Source organism: Ornithorhynchus anatinus, chromosome 8 (assembly GCF_004115215.2).
Source record: "Ornithorhynchus anatinus isolate Pmale09 chromosome 8, mOrnAna1.pri.v4, whole genome shotgun sequence".
Taxonomy (NCBI): domain Eukaryota; kingdom Metazoa; phylum Chordata; class Mammalia; order Monotremata; family Ornithorhynchidae; genus Ornithorhynchus; species Ornithorhynchus anatinus.
Genome location: NC_041735.1, coordinates 32,367,096 through 32,386,769, shown reverse-complemented (window position 1 = coordinate 32,386,769; position 19,674 = coordinate 32,367,096). Strand labels below are relative to the sequence as shown.

Genomic DNA, 19,674 nt, shown 5'->3' with positions numbered 1-19,674 from the left:
CTCAAGGTAAAGTTCTCTCGGCTTCTGGCAGAATTGAAAGGGCATCAGGCATGTGGTTCAGGGAAGGGGAAAGGTGTTTGTGGGAGGGTGATGGGCTCTTTTCATTTGCAAATGACATCTTCATCTTTTCTCCACTTACCCAGCTGGTCCAGATGTATCTTATTTAGAGGACCCCATAGCGGGTGTGGGGTGGAATACACCAGTTGTGCCAGTAACCTGAAGGACAAGGCCTGTGATATGTAGGGCATCCAGACTTGAGTTTCATAAAGTTCCCCGAGGGCAGGCTGTCACTCTAAAAGTAATACCAAGGGGGAGTTTGGGTCCTCAAGGAAGGAGGAGGTGAAGGAGGAAGTCATTAAGAATGTTCTGTCATCAGGTAATCACAGGGCTCTGGTGAAATAATTAGGAATGGTTCTGATGGAATGGGATCCTATTCCCAAGTGGTTGACTGGGGTGGAAAAATCTATGTTGAAGCTATAAGAAATAACAATAATAATAATGGTATTTGTTAAGTGCTTACTCTGTGTCAAGCACTGCTCTAAGAGCCAGGGAAGCTACAAGATGATCAGGTCAGACACAGTGTCTGTGTCACAAGGCTCACAGTCCAAGTAGGAGGTAGGACAGGTATTGAATCCTCATTTTACAGATGAGGGTACTGAGACCCAGAGAAATGAAATGATGACTTGGTTGAAGTCACACAGCGGACCCATAATGGAGCCACGATTAGAAGTCAGGTCCTTTGATTTCCAGGTGCGGGCACTTTCCACCCAGTCACATAGCTGAGACGATTTTGTAGTAGATGCTGGAGGAAAACAGACCCATTAATAGATTTTGTCCTACATTGTTTTGAACCTCTTAAAAATATTATTATGGTATTTGTTAAGCGCTTACTATGTGCCAAGCATTGTTCTAAACACTGGGGTAAATACAAGGTAATTAGGTTGTCCCACATGGGGCTCACAGTCTCAATCCCCATTTTACAGATGAGGTAACTGAGGCACAGAGAAGTTAAGTGACTTGCCCGAGGTCACACGGCGGACAAGTGGCAGAGCCAGGATTAGAACCTACGTCCTCTGATTTCCAAGACCTAGCTCTTTCCACTGAGCTATGCTGCTTCTCAACTCTTGAATGCTGCTTCCCCTGATTGGCACAAGGAACTATTACAGAAACCCATTCTGCCAGGTATGGGGAGGACAGATTTTTCTCTGAGAAAACTTGAACTAGATCCTGACAGGTAGGGTTGATATCCAGACCGATTTGGTTACTTTCCTGACTGTTTAAATATGTGGCAAACAGTGCTACTGCCAGAGTGTTTCTTGAACTGGACCCCGCTGGGTGGAGGCTACTCAGGCCAGAGGTCGGGTGGAAGCCCAGCCAGTTCACCCCAAGTTCCATAGCCTGGGGAGGAATGGTTGGGGGTGTTGCTTCAAGGGATGTCAGTCACTCCCGTGGCCAGTGGTCTAGTAGATAGAGCCCAGGGTTGAGAGTCTGAAGAGCTTGGCTTCTAATCCCAGCTCTACACTTGTCTACTCTGTAACCTTGGGCAAGTCACTTCACTTCACTGTGCCTCTGTTTTCTCATCTGTAAAATAGGGATTGAAACTGGGACTCCCTCGTGGGATAGGGACTCTGTCCAACCTGATTTGCTTATATCCATCTTAGCGCATTGTACAGTGCCTAAGCTGCATGATGTAGTGGATAGAGCACAAACCTGGGAGTCTGAAGGTCATGGGTTCTAATTCTGGCTCCACCACTTGCCTGCTGGATGATCTAGGGAAAATTATTTCACATCTCTGGGCCTCAGTTACTTCATCTGTAAAATGGGGATTGAGACTGTAAGCCCCACATAGAACAGGGACTGTATCTAACCAGATTTGCTTGTATCCACCCCAGCACTTTCCCTCACAGTTCCTGACATTTAGTAAGTGCTTAACAAATACCATTATTATTATTATTATTATTAATAACAAAAACCACAGTGATTAATATTATTATCCAGAGTTCCTTCAGTCTCTCTTTTCCATTCCTGCTACCACCCAGAGAGTGGCAGAAATGTTGGCAATCCAGCAAAGAATGAAGGAATTCTTTACGCAAACGTGATTCAGGTAAAATCAGACAGGAAAGGGGATTTTAAGTCTAGGAATAGATTTGCCATGCATCCTGTGAGACCCAGGAAATGGATCTGGAGATTTGCCATGCATCCTGTGAGACCCAGGAAATGGATCTGTCCTCATGGACCCTATGAGAATATTACTTTTGTGAAGAATGATCCTGTGTTACTGGTGTGAGACTCCCTGCCCTCCCCGCCCCCAACCAACAGAGGAACCCAGTAAGTAGTAAGAGTGAAAGTTCAGGATACCAAAAACATTTTTTTATTCTTAACAGGGATTGTCAGGTACCTAGATTTAGTTGGTTCATAATGTGTGAGGTCCAATATGAGGCCAGAAATGTTGTGGGGGGACTGTAATGCCAGGAATGGCTCAAACACCAGGGACCCTGGGAATCCAAATAGGTGGATCAATGTTTTTGGCAGACTCCTAAAATGACAATGGAGTCTAGAAAAGTGAGAAGTGAAATCTGGCCTGGATTCTTCCTATAGGGTGGGAAGAATTTGATTTGGGACATTTATCAGCCTGAGGGCAGGTGATCTTGACTGGGATCCAAGTGGCCTAAACTCCAGAGGCAGGGCTAAAATACCCCAGAGACTGGGGCTGGGATGCACTAAGTTGTTAGCATATTATTAAATGAGGCAACTTCATGGATTAGTAACTGTGCACTACTGCTCCAATTTGGCCAGTTCGGAAATAATAATAATGATAGCATTTGTTAAGCACTTACTATGTGCCAAGTACTGTTCTAAGCACTGGGAGAGTTACAAGGTTATTAGGTTGACTCACTTAGGGTTCACAGTCTTGATCCCCATTTTACAGATGAGGTAACTGAGGCACAGAGAAGTTAAGTGACTTGCCCAAGGTCACACAGCTGACAAGTGGAGGAGTAGGGATTAGAACCCATGACCTATGACTCCCAAGCCGGGGCTCCTTCCACTAAGCTATGAACAAAATAGAAGTCAAGTGCAGTGCTTCCCAAACATTAAGGCCCAGGGCAGTGCTGCTCACCAATAGGCACTCAGAATCGGTGCTCATCAAACGATGGTACTAGGTGAACACTTGCTAAATGCAAAAGAGAGGGAATATCTCTACCAATTCTGTTATATTGAATTTTCCCAAGCATTTACAGTACTCTGCATGCAGCAAGCACTTAGTGCATTTGATTGATTGATTGATTCGCTCTGCTGCACGAACCACTTTTCTAGAAACACATTCAAGCCACATCTCCCAACTCCTCAAGAACCTCTAGTGGTTGTCCATCCTGTAGACTGTGAGCTTGTTGTAGGCAGGAATGTGTTTTTGTTACTATATTGTACTTTCCCAAACACTTAGTACAGTGCTTTGCACACAGTAAGCTCTCAATAAATGACTGAATGAATGAATCCACCTCCACATCAAACAGAAACTCCTCAACATCATCTTTCAAACACTCAATCAACTCTGCCCCTCCAACGTTACCTCATTGATTGACTACAGCTGCCTCTTTTGAAGTGGTGGATGCCTGCTTTGTGAGAGTTGACAGCTGCTGAGAATGGTTTTTATAGCATCTGTCCACAGGCTGGCTGGCTTCCCACTCCTTGGAGAACACTTACTCTTTATTTCTCCACCGCTTCCCATTTGTCAGTAATTTTAGCACATATAGTTTTTAACATCATTCTCATCAGTTGGCAACCTTGGCAGGGCAGTGGTCCTCACACACCAGACATCTAGCAGAGTGCCTTCTCCATGTAGTTAAATGCCCAGCCCAAAGCACCTTACACAACAATGTCCCTCCCATATTCCCCCAAGCCTCAGCTGCCAGCTTGAGGGATGCAGGACAAACTAGCAGAAGCCTGCATACTACTCGATCTGCCAATGGTTCCCCGGACCAGCCACAGAATGGATGCAACCAAGTCCTGGGGCAATTTCAGAGTGCCCGAGCTTTCAGCCCCAAGACATTTCTAACTTGACTGTAACAGGCTGTGGGAATGAGGAGTTTTAGTCTATTCCTGAGCTGGAAATATTACAGAGGGTAACTGTGATTATTGTTAAGGGCTTACTATGTGCCATGCACTGTACTAAGCACTGGGTTAGATAAAAGATAGTCAGCTCCTACATGGGTCTCACAATCCAATTAGGAGGGAGAGTGGGAACTGATGCCCCATTTTACAAATAAGGGAACTGAAGCACAGAGAAGTGAACTGTCTTGTCCAAGATCAAACAGCAAACAAGTGGCAGAGTCGGGATAAGAGCCCAGGTCTTCTGTCCCCCTGGCTCATGCTCTTCCCACTAGGCCATGTTACTTCTCTCCTAGAACAGAAAAACAAGGATAAGAATTCCTAGGCTTTAGAGTCAGCTCTGGGACACCAGTCACGCTCCCAATCAGGGTGGTGTCTCTGACCTGACCTTCCCACCACCATCACTGACTCCAGCAGCAGAGCTGAGAATCTGGATTCCAGATGTGGTAGGCCAGCCTGCTCTGCTATCCAGAGCATCTCCGCCCCTGTCCTCTCCCCCTCCCTTCAGGCTCGCATCTCCTCCTGCCTCCAGGATGTCTCCACCTGGATGTCGGCCCACCACCTAAAACTCAACATGAGCAAGACTGAGCTCCTCATCTTCCCTCCCAAACCCGGTCCTCTCCCAGACTTCTCTATCACCGTGGATGGCACGACCATCCTTCCCGTCTCTCAGGCCCGCAATCTCGGTGTCATCCTTGACTCGTCTCACTCGTTCACCCCACACATCCTATCCGTTACCAAGACCTGCCGGTTTCACCTCTACAATATCGCCAAGATTCGCCCTTTCCTCTCCACCCAAACGGCTACCTTACTGTTACGGGCTCTCGTTATATCCCGGCTAGACTACTGTGTCAGCCTTCTCTCTGACCTCCCTTCCTCCTCTCTCGCCCCGCTCCAGTCTATTCTTCACTCCGCTGCCCGGCTCATCTTCCTGCAGAAACGATCTGGGTATGTCACTCCCCTTCTTAAACAACTCCAGTGGTTGCCTATCAACCTCCGCTCCAAATAAAAACTCCTCACTCTAGGCTTCAAGGCTCTCCATCACCTTGCCCCTTCCTACCTCTCCTCCCTTCTCTCTTTCTACCACCCACCCCGCACGCTCCGCTCCTCTGCCGCCCACCTCCTCACCGTCCCTCGGTCTCGCCTATCCCGCCGTCGACCCCTGGGTCACGTCCTCCCACGGTCCTGGAACGCCCTCCCTCCTCACCTCCGCCAAACTGATTCTCTTTCCCTCTTCAAAACCCTACTTAAAACTCACCTCCTCCAAGAGACATTCCCAGACTGAGCTCCTCTTCTCCCTCTACTCCCTCTGCCATCCCCCCTTTACCTCTCCGCAGATTAACCCTCTTTTTCCCCTTTTCCCTCTGCTCCTCCACCTCTCCCTTCCCATCCCCTCAGCACTGTACTCGTCCGCTCAACTGTATATATTTTCGTTACCCTATTTATTTTGTTAATGAATTGTACATCGCCTTGATTCTATTTAGTTGCCATTGTTTTTACGAGATGTTCTTCCCCTTGACTCTATTTATTGCCATTGTTCTTGTCTGTCCGTCTCCCCCGATTAGACTGTAAGCCCGTCAAACGGCAGGGACTGTCTCTATCTGTTGCCGACTTGTTCATCCCAAGCGCTTAGTACAGTGCTCTGCACATAGTAAACGCTCAATAAATACTATTGAATGAATGAATGAATGAATGCTATGCTTCTCACTGAAAAGCAGGCCCATGGGTGAGGCCCAATCAATTCCTCAGTCAATCAATCAGTCAATCAATCCGTGGTATATGTTGAAGGTTGATGGACTGCAAAACCCAGTACTGAGTACTTGGAAGAGTCCAACATCGGTAAGGTATACATTCTCTGCCTTCAAGGAGCTGGCAATCTAATAGGGAAGACAGGCAGACATAAAATATTTATAGTTAAGATAATGATGGTGGTGGAATTTGTTAAATGCTCACAGTGTGCCAAGCACTGTACTAAGAGCTGGGGCATGCCCAAGATAATTAAATCAGACACAATCCCTGTCCCACATGGGGCTCACAGACTAATGGGGAGGGAGAGCAGGTATTAAAACTCCATTTTACAGATGAAGAAGCTAGTCTTAGTAATAGTATTAAATAAGCAATTACACAGTTGAGAATTAAACACAGGCCTTGTTCCTCAAATGGGGCTCATAATCTATGAATAATGTAGGGGAGAGGATGGGAGACAGACATGTTGGGAGCAATGAAACAATAAAACATTAAAACAACATAAGAGACTACAACAGATCAATTGAGTTTTGTCATTTTTTTAATCAAGCAATTAATCATATTTATTGAGCACTTACTGTGTGCAAAGCACTGTACTAAGCACTTAGGTCATCTGGCATATATGGAAGGGGAGGGTGTTCCAGGCTGCGGGGGAGCATGTAGTAAAGGGGTCAGCAGGAAGGTAGACTAAATCAGGGCACAGTGAGGAAGTTGGTCCTGGTGTGTGGGCTGGGCTATAGTAATAATGATAATAATTGTGGTATTTATTAAGCACTTGCTATGTGCCAGGCACTGTACTAGGCACTAGGGTGGATACAAGCAAACTGGGTTGGTCACAGTCCCTATCTCGTATGGTACACAAAGTTTCAATACCCATTTTATGGATGAGATAACTGAGGCACAGATGAGTGAAGTGAATTGCCCAAGGTCATACAGCAGACAAGTGGCAGAGCCAGGATTAGAACCCATGACTTCTGACTCCCATTGCCTGTGCTCTATCCAGTACATCATGCTGCTAGGTAAAGTAGGAGGGGTTGAGCTGACTAAGTGTTTTGAAGCTGATGGTAAATTCAGTGGGAGGTGGATGGGCAACCACTGGAGGTTGGGGAATGAGGAGATATGGACTGAACTTTTTTTAGAAAAATGATCTGTGCAGCAGAGTGAAGTACGGACTGGAGTGGGGAGAGACAGGAGGCAAGGGAGGTGAGCAAGGAGGCTGTTGCACTAATTATGGTGGGATAGCATAAGTGCTTAGATCAGTATAATAGCAGTTTGGATGGAGAGGAATGGGTGGATTTTAGTGATGTTGCGAAGATAGAACCAACAGAATTTGGTCACAGACTGAATATGGGGGTGTATGAGAAAGATGAGTTGAGAATAATGCCACCAATATGAGCTTGTGAGATACAGTGGATAGTGATTTGTCTGCAGAGATGGGAAAGGCAGGAGAAGGACAAGGTTTGGGTGGGATGATGCAGAGTTCTAGATTGATCATGTTAAGTTTAATGTTTTGGCAGGACATCTAAGTAGAGATGTCCTTAAGGCAGGAGGAATTAGGAGACTGCAAAGAAGGAGAGAGGGGAGGACTGGAGATGTAGATTTCAAAATCGTCTGCATAGAGATGGTAGTGGAAGCTATGAGATCAAATGAGTTTTCCAAGGGAGTGGGCATAGGTCAAGAATAGAAGTGGTGGCTTGGATTCAGAAGTAGTGTTCATGTGAGATGGAGATACAAAAATCACAATACACATGGTATGGTCAAGCAAGTATTTGGCTTTATAACATTCATTCATTCCTTCAATCTTATTTATTAAGTGCTTCATATGTGAAGAACATTGTACTAACTACTTGGCAAAGTACAATGCAACAATAAATAGTGACATTCTCTGCCCACAATGAGCTCACAGGCTAGAGGGTGGGATATGTATATTAAATTACAGATATATTCATAAGTGTTTTGGGGATGGGAGGCGGGGAAGAGAAAGGGAGCAAGTGAGGGCATCACAGAAGGGAGTGGGAGATGAGGAAAAGTGGGGCTTAGTCTGGGAAGGCCTCTTGGAGGAGCTGTGCCTTCAGTAAGGCTTTGAAGGCAGGGAGAGGAATTGTCTGTTGGATGTGAGGAGGGCGGGCATTTCAGTCCAGGGACAGGATGCAGTAGCAAGACAGTTGAGATCGAGGCACAGAGAGAAGATTAACATCAGAGGAGTGATGTATATGTTCTGGGTTATAGAAGGAGAGAAGCCAAGTGAGGTAGGAAGGAGTAGGGTGATGGAATGCTTTGAAGCCAATGGTGAGGAGTTTTTGTTTGATATGGAGGTGCATGGTTAACCACTGGAGATTTTTGAGGAGGGGAGTGACCTCTCCTGAACATTTTTGTAGAAAGATGATCCAGGCAGTGGAGTGAATGGAGTATGGACTGCAGGGGGGAGAGACGGAAGGTTGGGAGGGTAGCAAGTAAGATGACACAATAATCTAGGCAGGTTAGGATGAGTGATTGTATTAATGTGGTAGCAGTTTGGATGGAGAGGAAAGAGTGGGTTTTAGCAATGTTGTGAAGGTGGGACCGACAGGATATGGTGACGGATTGAGAGCTCACCTCCTCTGGGAGGCCTTCCCAGCCTGAGTCCTCCCTTTCCCTCTGCTCCTCCTCTCCTTCCCACTGCCCCTATTCCCTCCCTCTGCTATACACCATTCCCCTCCCCACAGCACTTGTATATATTTGTACATATGTATTGCTCTATTTATTTTACTAATGATGTGCATTTATCTATTGTTCTATTTATCTATTTTAATGGAGGTGATGCCTGTCTACTTGTTTAGTTTTGTTGTCTGCCTCCCCCTTTTAGACTGTGAGCCAGTTGTTGGGTAGGAATTATATCTATCTGTTGTGGAATTGTACTTCCCAAGGGCTTAGTACAGTGCTCTGCACACAGTATGTGCTCAATAAATACGACTGAATGAATGAATGAATGAGAGAGAGAGAGAGAGAGAGAAAGAGAGAGGAGTCGAGGATAACGCCAAGGATACAGGCTTGTGAGATGGAAAGGATGGTGGTTTCATCTACAGTGATGGGAAAGTCAGGGAGAGGACAGGGTTTGGGTGGGAAGATTAGGAGCTCTGTTTTGGACATAAAGTTTAAGGTGATGGAAGGATACCCAAGTAGATAGCGTGGCTCAGTGGAAAGAGCACGGGCTTGGGAATCAGAGGTCATGGGTTCAAAACCCAGCTCTGCCACTTGTCAGCTGTGTGGCTGTGGGCAAGTGACTTCACTTCTCTGTGTCTCAATTACCTCATCTGTAAAATGGGGATTAAGACCGTGAGCCTCACGTGGGACAACCTGTTTATCCTGTGTCTATCCCAGTGCTTAGAACAGTGCTCTGCACATAGTAAGCGCTTAACAAATACCAACATTATTAGAAAAATCTTGAAGGCAAGAGAGGAAATGTGAGCCTGGAGAGAGGGAGAGAGATCAGGGTGGAGATGTAGATTTGGGTATCATCCATACAGAGGTGGTAGTTGAAGTCATGGGAGCAAATGAGTTCTCCAAGGGAGTGATTGTAGATGGAAAATAGAAGGCGGCAGATGAGATTGAGGCACAGTGAGAAGGATAGCATTAGAGTGAAGTGTGCAGTCTGCACTGTAGTAAGAGGATAGCAAGGTGAGGCCGGGGGACAAGGTGATTGAGTGCTTTGAAGCCAAGAGTGAGGAGTTTTTTGTCATGCGGAGGTGGATGAGCAACCACTGGAGTTTTTGAGTGGAGAAACATGTCCTCAACGTTTCTGTAGAAAAATTATCAAGGCAGCAGAGTTCACCTCAGTATGGACTGGAGTGGGGAAATACAGGAGGTTGAGAGGCCAGCAAGGATGCTGATGCAGTAATCCAAGTGAGATAGAATGAATGATTGTATTAACGTGGTAACCTTTTGGATGAAGAGGAGGGATGATTTTAGCAATGTGGAGTACTTACTGTGTGCAAAACAGTGTACTAAGTGCTTAGGAGAGTACAATATAACACTAAGCAGACACGTTCCCTGCCCACAATGAACTTACAGCCTAGAGGGAGAGGCTGACATTAATGGAAATAAATCAATAGGCAAATCTTATCAACTGAGAAACATCTCTTCGTGACCTGGCCCCATTCTACTGTCTACTGGACTGATAAGTGCTTCTGCGTAAGACCACAAATCAAAGTGTTATGTAAACTATGTGTTGGGCTCCCAGGATGTGTGGTCAGCTCTCAGACACAACACCCCTCATTCCCCTAGCTAACCCCATATTTTCCCTCTCAAATACAATGTCCTTGTAGTAAGCCAACGCCTACATTCATTCCACTCCTGGCCTTTACACAAAGCATGAACAACAGTGTAAGCCTAACTGGACTGCTCTGAGGCACTCCCCTGCCAACACACATACTACAGGCCAAATATAATGCATTAAAGGTACTGAGCTAGAACTGGAATCATATCCCCAATTTACCTGCCAAAAGAGAATTCATTACAATATGGCCTTTAGGCCGAGCTCATTTAGTTTATTTCTACTTAAAACCTCACCTGGAAGCAGCAGATAGTATGGACTCCTTAGGCTATGTAAAGCCCTGTCTGGTGGAAGCAGGCAGGACAGACATCCTGGTCAAAGCAGGGTTCACATACAAATGACAACTAACCAGGTGTCCCTTCTTCCTAGTGTTGGAAAACATCCCAAATAACCAATCGGGTTAGGCCAGCCTTTTATTCATTTTGTTGCAACAAAAGGTCAGTGACTGTTTGTTAGACAAAGACAAAGACCTGAGGATGCATCCATCCTTATATTTCCCGCTGGTCCCCCTTCCCTGGGTGACGCAGCACCAAGTCCCTCCCTCTAGTCCGACCCCTCCCCTCAAGTCCCATTTGTTCGTCTGTTGGATTGGCATATCACGTGCCTCCCCGCCTCCGTTTGTTGTTGTCTTCATTAGCCTCTCATTATACACCGAGCTCCTTCATTTTCGGCTTTAGGTCATCGAGCGGACACTCTGTGTCTGAAGAAGTCTTCAGCAAGAAGTCTTCAGCAAATGCAGGTGTTAAGTTTCAAGGCTCTGGGTTTATGGCCAGGAATTCACTGTTGACAGTATTGCTGATAATTCGGGGTCTCAAATTATCTGTGGGTGGCCTTCAGGAATTTCACTGTTGACAAGATTGCTGATAATTTGGGGTCTTAAGACTGCAGATGGTCTTCAGGAATTTCACTGTTGACAATTTGGGAGTCTTGGGATTACACCAGCAGTCAGTGATTGGTTGTTGCTAAGGGTGCTGATAAGGTGGATCCTGGCCTAATCAGTCACTGTTTACCTAGATGGGACTCAACACAATGAATGAGTATACATATTCAGTGACAGTAATGCATATACATGAGCTAATCACTAAACATAGTCAGTAACAGTAATACTACTAATAATAATTAATAATGGTATTTGCTAAGTACCTATACACATGAGCTTGATTAAGGCTTGACTATACTAACAGTGCCACCAGAGAGCAGGTGTCCTGATTTATATAAGGGTATGTGTCCAAGCCCAACTGGGGTAATTTCTAGACTCTGTCTTGTTTTCCTCATTAGCTCAGGGGTGTGGGCGAATACCACTTGCTTATCTTCCCTCTTCAGGATCCACAGTCCTTCAGGGTCAGTAGCTACCGTTCTCCTCTCTAGACTACAAGCTCATTATGGGCAGGAAATGTGCCTGCTTATTGTTGTATTGTACTCTTCCAAGCACTTAGTACAGTACTCTGCACACAGTAAGACTCAATAAATACGAATGAATAAATGAATGAATGAATAAATGAATGAATGAATGAATGAATGAATGAGGACAACAACAACATCTGCTAATGCAAGGATAGTGGTGCATATGCCGGGCCCACTTCGAGCTAACTGAGTGTTGGCCAAACAAAATGGAGTCCAAGCCTTGGGCCTGTCCCAAGGAGAACTAGAACTGAGCCTTGAGGGAATGTACCCCACTGTCAGAGAGTGGGAGGCAGAAGTGGAGCCCATGAAAGAGACTGAGAGAGAGCAGTCAGAGAGATAGGAGGACCCTAAGAGGACACTGTCAGTGAAACCAAGAACGGCTAAACCTGGGTTCTAATCCCAGCTCTGCTTCCTGCTTGCTGTGTGACCTTGGGCTAATGACTTAACTTCTCTATGCTTCAGTTCCTTCATTAGCAAAATGGGGATTCAATGCCCATTCTCCCGCCTACTCAGACTATAAGTCCAATGGAAGACAGGGACTGTGTCTGAACTGATTATCATAAATCTAGCCCAGCACTTAGTACAGTGCTTGACACACCATAAGTGTCATCATTATTATTAAGTCCCAAAGGAGATCAAGATCTGGTTCTGACCACCTGCCCCTGCCCTCCTGTCCTGGTTCCCTTGAAGCAGAAATTCAAAAAGCCATCACTCCCGCAGTTTCCTTTTTCATTAACAGGGTAGGGCAAGGTGGGGATGGAACCTGGTCGGGGCAACTTTAATCAAATATCAGCATGTTTTGGTGCCTCAGTTTCCCCAGATTTCCCTTTGGGTTAACAGGCCATCTCTTGATGCATGCTGTGAGCTCTGGATATGGAGGTTATAGATCAGAGCTGAGCATAGGGCAGTTAGCATGCCAAGGATCCCAGAGGGTTGGGGAAGGGTGAGGAGGGCACTGAGGCCTAGATGATAATGGCGAGTGAGGGCCGAAGGGCAGACATTGGCTCTGAGGATGGACTGTCCTCTGGACGGATCACCGCAGAATCCAGACTAGGCCCAAAGCTGCCTCAGTTTCCCCTCCTCCCAACCAGGCAGATGGTTAAAGGAGTCAAATTTTTCCCATTGTCAGAAAGACCAGGATTGAAATAGGGGCGGAGCAGTTCAGGGAAGGAGCAACCGGAAAAGGTGAAGATGTGGGTTTGATCAGTGACGCTGTAGAAGGAGACATCTCCAGCCTTGTAATCCAGGAAGACCCCTATGGATTGAGGGGGCTCTGGCAGGGAGAGAAGGGTGGAAGGAGAGGTAGAGGTCTTGTATTCTCCACCTTTCCTCAGCAGCAGTAGTCAGTATCCATCCTGGGAACGATGAGTGACCTCCCCCTTCCCGTCCACTGAATGCCTGCAAACTCCCAGGTGCCACTGTGTCTTCCCGGCCAGAGACACCTCCCAGTAATATCTCCCTTTAGTGAAGCCCTGACTGCCCAGGACAGCTGAATACCGACTAAATCTATCTGGTGATGCAGGCACATCCTGATCTGTCTCTCCACAGCTCACACTTCTCCCATCCCCAGACAGGACCAGGTAAGGATTCGCTGTCTTGGCATCCAGAGACATGTCTGCTGTAAAGAGGGTCACAGGGTCAGGACAGGAGCAGTTGACATGTGGAACAAGTGCAGGAAGTAATTTTGTATCCCTCCTCACACACTGAGTTTCCTGAGTGACTACCATGTAAGACCATGAAGTGATATATTTGCCAATAAGTATTTTATATATTTAAAAAAAACTAGCACTTAGTATAATGCTTGGAATGTAGCAAGCACTTAACAAATACCCAAAAAAAACCCAAAACCTCCCTCTCCTGCCATTCCCACCTTTTCCTCTCAACCTGTGGCCCCTGTGAGCTTCCCCAGTGCTCTCCAATTCCCCCTTTTCCACAACCTCTCCCACATAGGCCCCACCCTGATCTTTCTTTGATTTTTAAAAACCAAGGTCAGGCTGATACAAACCTGTTAGCTCTCAGGATCCCCCAAACTATGGGAACCCGTGTGGGTTGAGGGCTGAGATCGGGGAAGGTGATGGGATAGAGCATGGATTCAAAGAACAGTGCAGAGGCGAGGGTCCATAGAGATACAGGGAAAGGGGTTGGAGGTTTATAGTGCTGTTCAGGGGGTGAAAAACTGAGAGTAAGGTGAAATGACCTTACATGGTGGCCCCTTGGACCATCAGCATGGTATGGTGACAAGTATACCCAATGTGGAACTAAAAGTCTCCCTCTAACCTTGAATGCCTTCATGGGCCCCTTAATAAGACGGAGCATTTCTGGGTACTTATTACAGTGTTTACAATGCAGGAGGGGCAGAGTAAATACAGCAGAGAGGCCTTTCCTGTACTCATCCTCCCCTCCTGATCGCCCCTACTTCCTCCATCTACTTTACCCCCCTCCCCGCCCCACAACACTTGTGTGTATATGTACATATTTATTATTCTATTTATTTTATTAATGATGTGTATATATCTATAATTCTATTTATTTATATTGATACTATTGATGCCTGGCTACTTGTTTTGTTTTGTTGTCTGTCTCCCTCCTCCTAGACTGTGAGCCCGTTGTTGGGTAGGGATTGTCTCTATCTGTTGCTGAACTGTAGTTTCAAAGCGCTTAGTACAGTGCTCTGCACACAGTAAGCGCTCAATAAATACAACTGAATGAATTAATGGACTGATTAACCAGCAACACCTAATAATTAATAATAAGGAAAACAACATGTGGAAAGAGCCCCAGAATGGAAGTAAGAGAACCTGGGTTCAAATCCCAGCTCTGGGAATAGCTTGCCGTGTGACCTTGGGCAATTACTTCACTTCTCTGTGCCTGTTTCCTCAACTGCATAATGGGGATTCAATACCTGTTTTCCCCTCTGTTAGACTGTGAGCCCGATTAAGGATTGGGACTGTGGCCAACTTAATTAACCTGTACCTACCCAGATCTTAGAATAGAGTTTGACACATACTAAGTACTCAACCAGTACCATTAAAAAATTATTGTACTTGTTGAGCACTTACTATGGGCCAGGCACTGTACTAAGCGCTGAAATAGAAACTAGATGAGCTGGTTGGACACAGTCCCTGTCTCACATGGGGCTCCCAGATGCTTCCCTTCAGGGACCAGCAGCCACCCTCATCACCACATGGGGCAGGAGTAGGAGAGGGTTTTTCTGGGAATTCCTGACTCAGTTTTGCATCTCCTACATTTCCCAACCAACCCCTTCAATCCCTTTCCCCCCTGCCACATTGGGTTGCCAGCTAGTGTGACCCCACAGGGGCAACATGGCCTGAGTAATCCTGCCTGGGAGCCGGGTCCAGGCTCCTGGTTGGAGGGACCATCACACTCAGGAAAGGACAACAGAGATGGGGGATATTTCCCTGGACCCATGCTGCCCAGCACCATGCAGGTGGGGATCACCTGAGAATGTCAGCAGCATCTCCCTCTGCCCTGGAATCTGGATGCTGCTCTTCAGGTCTGTGGGGATGTTGTCTGGGGTGGGCAGGATCCAGACCTTACTCCCGGGAAGGAAATAGGAACCATGGACCCTCCTGTTAGATTTCAACCTCAACCATGCCCTCCAAACATGGGAAGACAGGCTGGGTAACATACCTGCCCAAGGCATCCTTCACATTCTGTGGAGAAAGAAAAACATGGTGAGACCCCAGGAGATTCAGGATCCCTTCCCATAAGACTCTCTTCCCCAGGAGGAAGCTTGGGGCTGGAGTTAGGCTGCCAGCATGGGCCTGGGAGTTGGCCATTGTCTGACCTGTGGCAGGGGTAGGGCAAATTCAGCTCTGGTCTCTGACTCAGCCACCCACCCTGAGTTGGTTTGGGCTCAGTGATTTACTACAGGGGAGAGGGCAGGAGTAGATAGGGGCTTCTGGGGGTGTGAATCAGCAACCAGGGAAGGGATCCGTGGAATGCTGGGTCTGGGATGACTTCCCAAGAACCCGCTGTTCCCAAGCTCTGCATGTCTGGGTGCTGAGTAGGTGAGGGGAGTCTCCGGCCTTATGGTGAAATTCTTCCAGGAAGACCTGCTTCTCTGCCCACACAGCTGATTCTGCCCTCAGCTCTACCCTGTCTCCCCCCACGGAATGAGTTGCCCACACTCTGGGCTATTCCTCTGGCTCCAGGAAGGGCTCAGGTGCTCTGAGTTTCTGCAGCCCAATGGCCAGTGCTGCTGAGGGAAACACCAAGGACCTATGCTTTGGATAGATCGGTTAATCAGTGGCATTCAATGAGCACTGGCTTTGTGCAGAGCATGGTACTAAGCATTTAGGAGAGTACAATATAGCAAAGTTGGTAGACACTTTCTCTGTGGATACAACCCAGGGGCATGGTGAAGAGCAGTGATGGGGTTTTTCATAATGGTAGTAAATCCCCACTCTGTCCTCCAATGTCTCCTTAAACAGTTGGGATTGAAACAGGGGGTTTATGAGGACTGAGACCGCCCCCTCCATATGTCAGAATCAACCATGTTCCTGAGCACCAACTATGGGTAGAGCACTATATGGGGTGCCTGTCCCCTACAGAGCACTACACATTGGTGATGATATTTATTAAGAGTTTTGGAAGTACAAAAAAAGGAAGAGATGCATTCCCTGCCCACAAGAAGCTTATACTCTAATGTGGGAATTAAGCATGAAATTAGAAACTGAGTAGTTAACTGAATGAACATACTGCTGAGGATGGGGATAAGGCAGTGTGGAAGTTCTTTGGGTCAATGAGAGGTTTAGAAGATTTGAGATCCTGAAGTTAAGCTGGATAGGCATGTTGGGGAAGGTGGGCTTTCTGGAGGATTTTCTAGAGTAATACATCACAATTAACAGACATAGTAAATTCATTAATGTCAAGGAACATTTCTTCTAATTCTGTTGTATTGTACTCTCCTAAGTGCTTAGAACAGTGCTCTGCACATTGTAAGTGCTCAATAAATATCACTGATTGATTGATTGATTGATTGATTGGTCTCTGCCCATAATCAGTTTACAGTCTAGAGGGGGAGACAGATCATAGATGTGTCCCTCCAGGCAGGCTGTGAGGGACAGTTGGACAAGGAATGAGATTCAGGAATGTCCTGGGTCTCTGGTAATTGCTGTGCATCTCAGCAGTGAACCATTATAATCCTGCCCAGTAGATTTGGTTCTTGGCTTGCAGGAGGGTGTTCTCTGCTTAGGAGGCATCCAAGACAGGAGTTGCCCACAACAATTCTTGCCACATCCTAATAATAATAATGTTGGTATTTGTTAAGCACTTACTACATGCAGAGCACTGTTCTAAGCGCTGGGGTAGATACAGGGGGATGAGGTTGGGGTAGATACAGGGGGATGAGGTTGTCCCAAGTGAGGCTCACAGTCTTTATCCCCATTTTACAGATGAGGGAACTGAGGCACAGAAAAGTGAAGTGACTTGCCCACAGCCACACAGCTGACAAGGAGCAGAGTCAGGATTCGAACCAATGACCTCTGACTCCCAAGCCCGGATTCTTTCCACTGAGCCACGCTGCTTCTCTCAGCCATGCTGCTTCTCTAGGCACCACTCATACGACTCTGCACATTGCAGGGATCTAGTGCAGCACTCTGCACAGAGTAGGAGTCCATTACAGTGCTCTGAGCACAGTAGGTACCCAATACAGTACTTTGCACAATGTGGGTGGTGAATAAGTTCTATTAAATGAAAAGATGTGGCATCAAACTGGCTAGACAGCTGAACACTAATCTGTCCTTCAAACATTAAGGACTCTATGTAAAGTTTGAAAGATCCATGCTGTGCTTGCAGACAGTAGTGCAGATCTGTGGAAAACCCTCTTCCGATAATAGTGGCTGGTGGGGGAAAGGGCAGAAGGGTGATGGGGGTTATTTCCAAACTCTGTTTTTATGATATTTGTTAAGCACGTACTATGGGTCAGGCACTATTCTAAGCGCTGGGATAGATATAAGATAATCAGGTTAGACACAGTCCATGTCTCTTAAAGGGGTCACAGTCTTATTCCCCATTTTACAAATAAGATAATTGAGGAGCAGAGAAGTGAATTGACTTGCCCAAGGTCACATGCAGACAATTGGCAGAGATGGGATTAGATCCAAATCCTTCTGACTCCCCCCAGGCCCATGCTTTAACCACTAGGCCCCACTGCTTTCCCTCACAACTTCAAGGCCTCACTCTTGCTTTTGCCTTGTTCCAGGACTGACTGGACACTACTCTGGGAATCCTGAGAATTCTAGACACACTCTGTCATGCGGACACAGAACAGACAGCAAGCCAACACTACCAGTATAAATACTCGGCTCGTGCCCAGTCAATACCTAATGAGAAAACACCAGAAGAAGATTCCTTTCAAGAGTTGTGGAAGAAAGTTCACCAATCGAGTGTGCTGTCCATAAGGGATAGAGAGGCACCAGCAGTACAAGCGTTTTTCAACTTGAGAAAGTCCTAGGAAGGCTGTGACTGTGGCTGCTGCTGTGGCTGTGACTGCTCTGCGTATTGGCCAGAGCTATGAGGAGCCTGAAATTCTACTCTCACCACAGTAGCCAATTTTTCTAATTTCATTTATCATTATCTTTGTCTTTCATTTTTTGTGCATTTTTATTGTTTCATCTTTCATTCATTCAATAGTATTTATTGAGTGCTTACTATGTGCAGAGCACTGTACTAAGCGCTTGGAACGTACAAATAGGTAACAGATAGAGACAGCCCCTGCCCTTTGATGGGCTTACAGTCTAATTGGGGGAAACGGACAGACAAGAACAATCGCAATAAATAGAATCAAAGGGAAGAACATCTCATTAAAACAATAGCAAATAAATGGAATCAAGGTGATGTACATCTCATTGACAAAATAAATAGGGTAATGAAAATATATACAGTTGAGAGGATGAGTATTTGTTAATACGCTTACTATGTGCCAAGCACTGTTCTAAGCACCAGGGTAGATACAGGGTAATCAGGTTGTCTCATGTGGGGCTCCCAGTCTTCAGCCCCATTTTACAGATGAGGAAACTGAGGCCCAGAGAAGTGACGTGACTTGCCCAAGGTCACACAGCTGACAAGCGGCGGAGCCGGGATTAGAACCCATGACCTCTGACTCCCAAGCCCGGGCTCTTTCCACTGAGCCACGCTGCTTCTCTAAAATGACTTGTCCAAGGTAACCCAGCGGACAAGTAGCAGAGCCAAGATTAGAAGCCAGGTTCTTCTGACTTCCAGGTCCGGGCTCTATCCACTGGTCCACTTTAATCCCTGAAAGCAGAGTCAGTTTCGGGCCTCTCTGGCACCCAGCCTGACACTCCCACCCCGGGTGAGTGACCCCTGGTGTCACCTGCAGCAGCTCCATTGCTGGGGCCTGGCACCTCCTCTTCAGATCTGTGATCAGCTCCTCCAGGGTGTGGCTTGACTTGGTCAACATGGCCTCACTCTTCCTCAATCTCTTCAGGTTCTGTCTCCCCTCCTGCTCCAGCTCCTGCAGCTGCCGCTGCTCCTCATCAGCCAGGAAATGATGCATCTTCTCAAACTCCCTTGCCAATGTCTGCTTCTGCACTGTCAGCTTCCACTGCAGAAGGGAGAAGCTGATGGGGAAGGGCTTCTATCTCTAGTGTTGGTGGGAGGGGGCGGTCCCCATAGGGCAGGGGAAACCAGACTGATGATGTGGTTACCAGGAGAGAGGCTGGGAGCAGTGGGCAGGGATTGTCTCTATTTGTTGCTGAATTATACTTTCCAAGTGCTTAGTACAGTGCTCTGAACAAAGTAAGTACTCAATACATATGATTGAATGTATGAATGAACATTCCGTTCCCTTTAGCTCTCACCAGCACTGAGTCCCACCGGGTGCCCAAGAATCAGCCCAGAGGAAACCTGACTTTGGTGAGGGGCTGATAAATAGTAATGATAAATAATAATAATCATAATGACACTTTTTATGGTATTTGTTAAGTGCTTACTATGTATCAGGCACCATTCTAAGGGCTGGAGCAGATACATGATAATCAGATTGGACACAGTCCATGTCCCACATGGGGCACACTATCTTGGTCCCCAAGGTCACATGGAGTATTAGCCCTTACTATGTG

The 19,674-nt window shown here is 46.5% G+C and overlaps 1 protein-coding gene across 3 annotated transcripts in view; it reads right to left on the bottom strand.

The window, feature by feature from the left end:
* Nucleotides 1-10,570: 10,570 nt before the first annotated feature.
* LOC100086252 (E3 ubiquitin-protein ligase TRIM21-like) overlaps nucleotides 10,571-19,674 on the bottom strand; it is a 30,470-nt gene continuing 21,366 nt past the window's right edge. Inside the window, exons 3-5 of one of the 3 annotated variants that reach the window (XM_029070066.2) lie at nucleotides 18,927-19,157; nucleotides 15,221-15,243; nucleotides 10,571-11,185 (exon numbers count right to left, since the gene is read on the bottom strand). In XM_029070066.2, coding sequence (XP_028925899.1) covers nucleotides 11,176-11,185; nucleotides 15,221-15,243; nucleotides 18,927-19,157 — 264 coding nt within the window. In that variant the 3' untranslated portion in view covers nucleotides 10,571-11,175. The remainder of the gene's footprint in view (nucleotides 11,186-15,220; nucleotides 15,244-18,926; nucleotides 19,158-19,674) is intronic. The other 2 variants (XM_029070067.2, XM_029070068.2) reach the window with 2 other exon arrangements.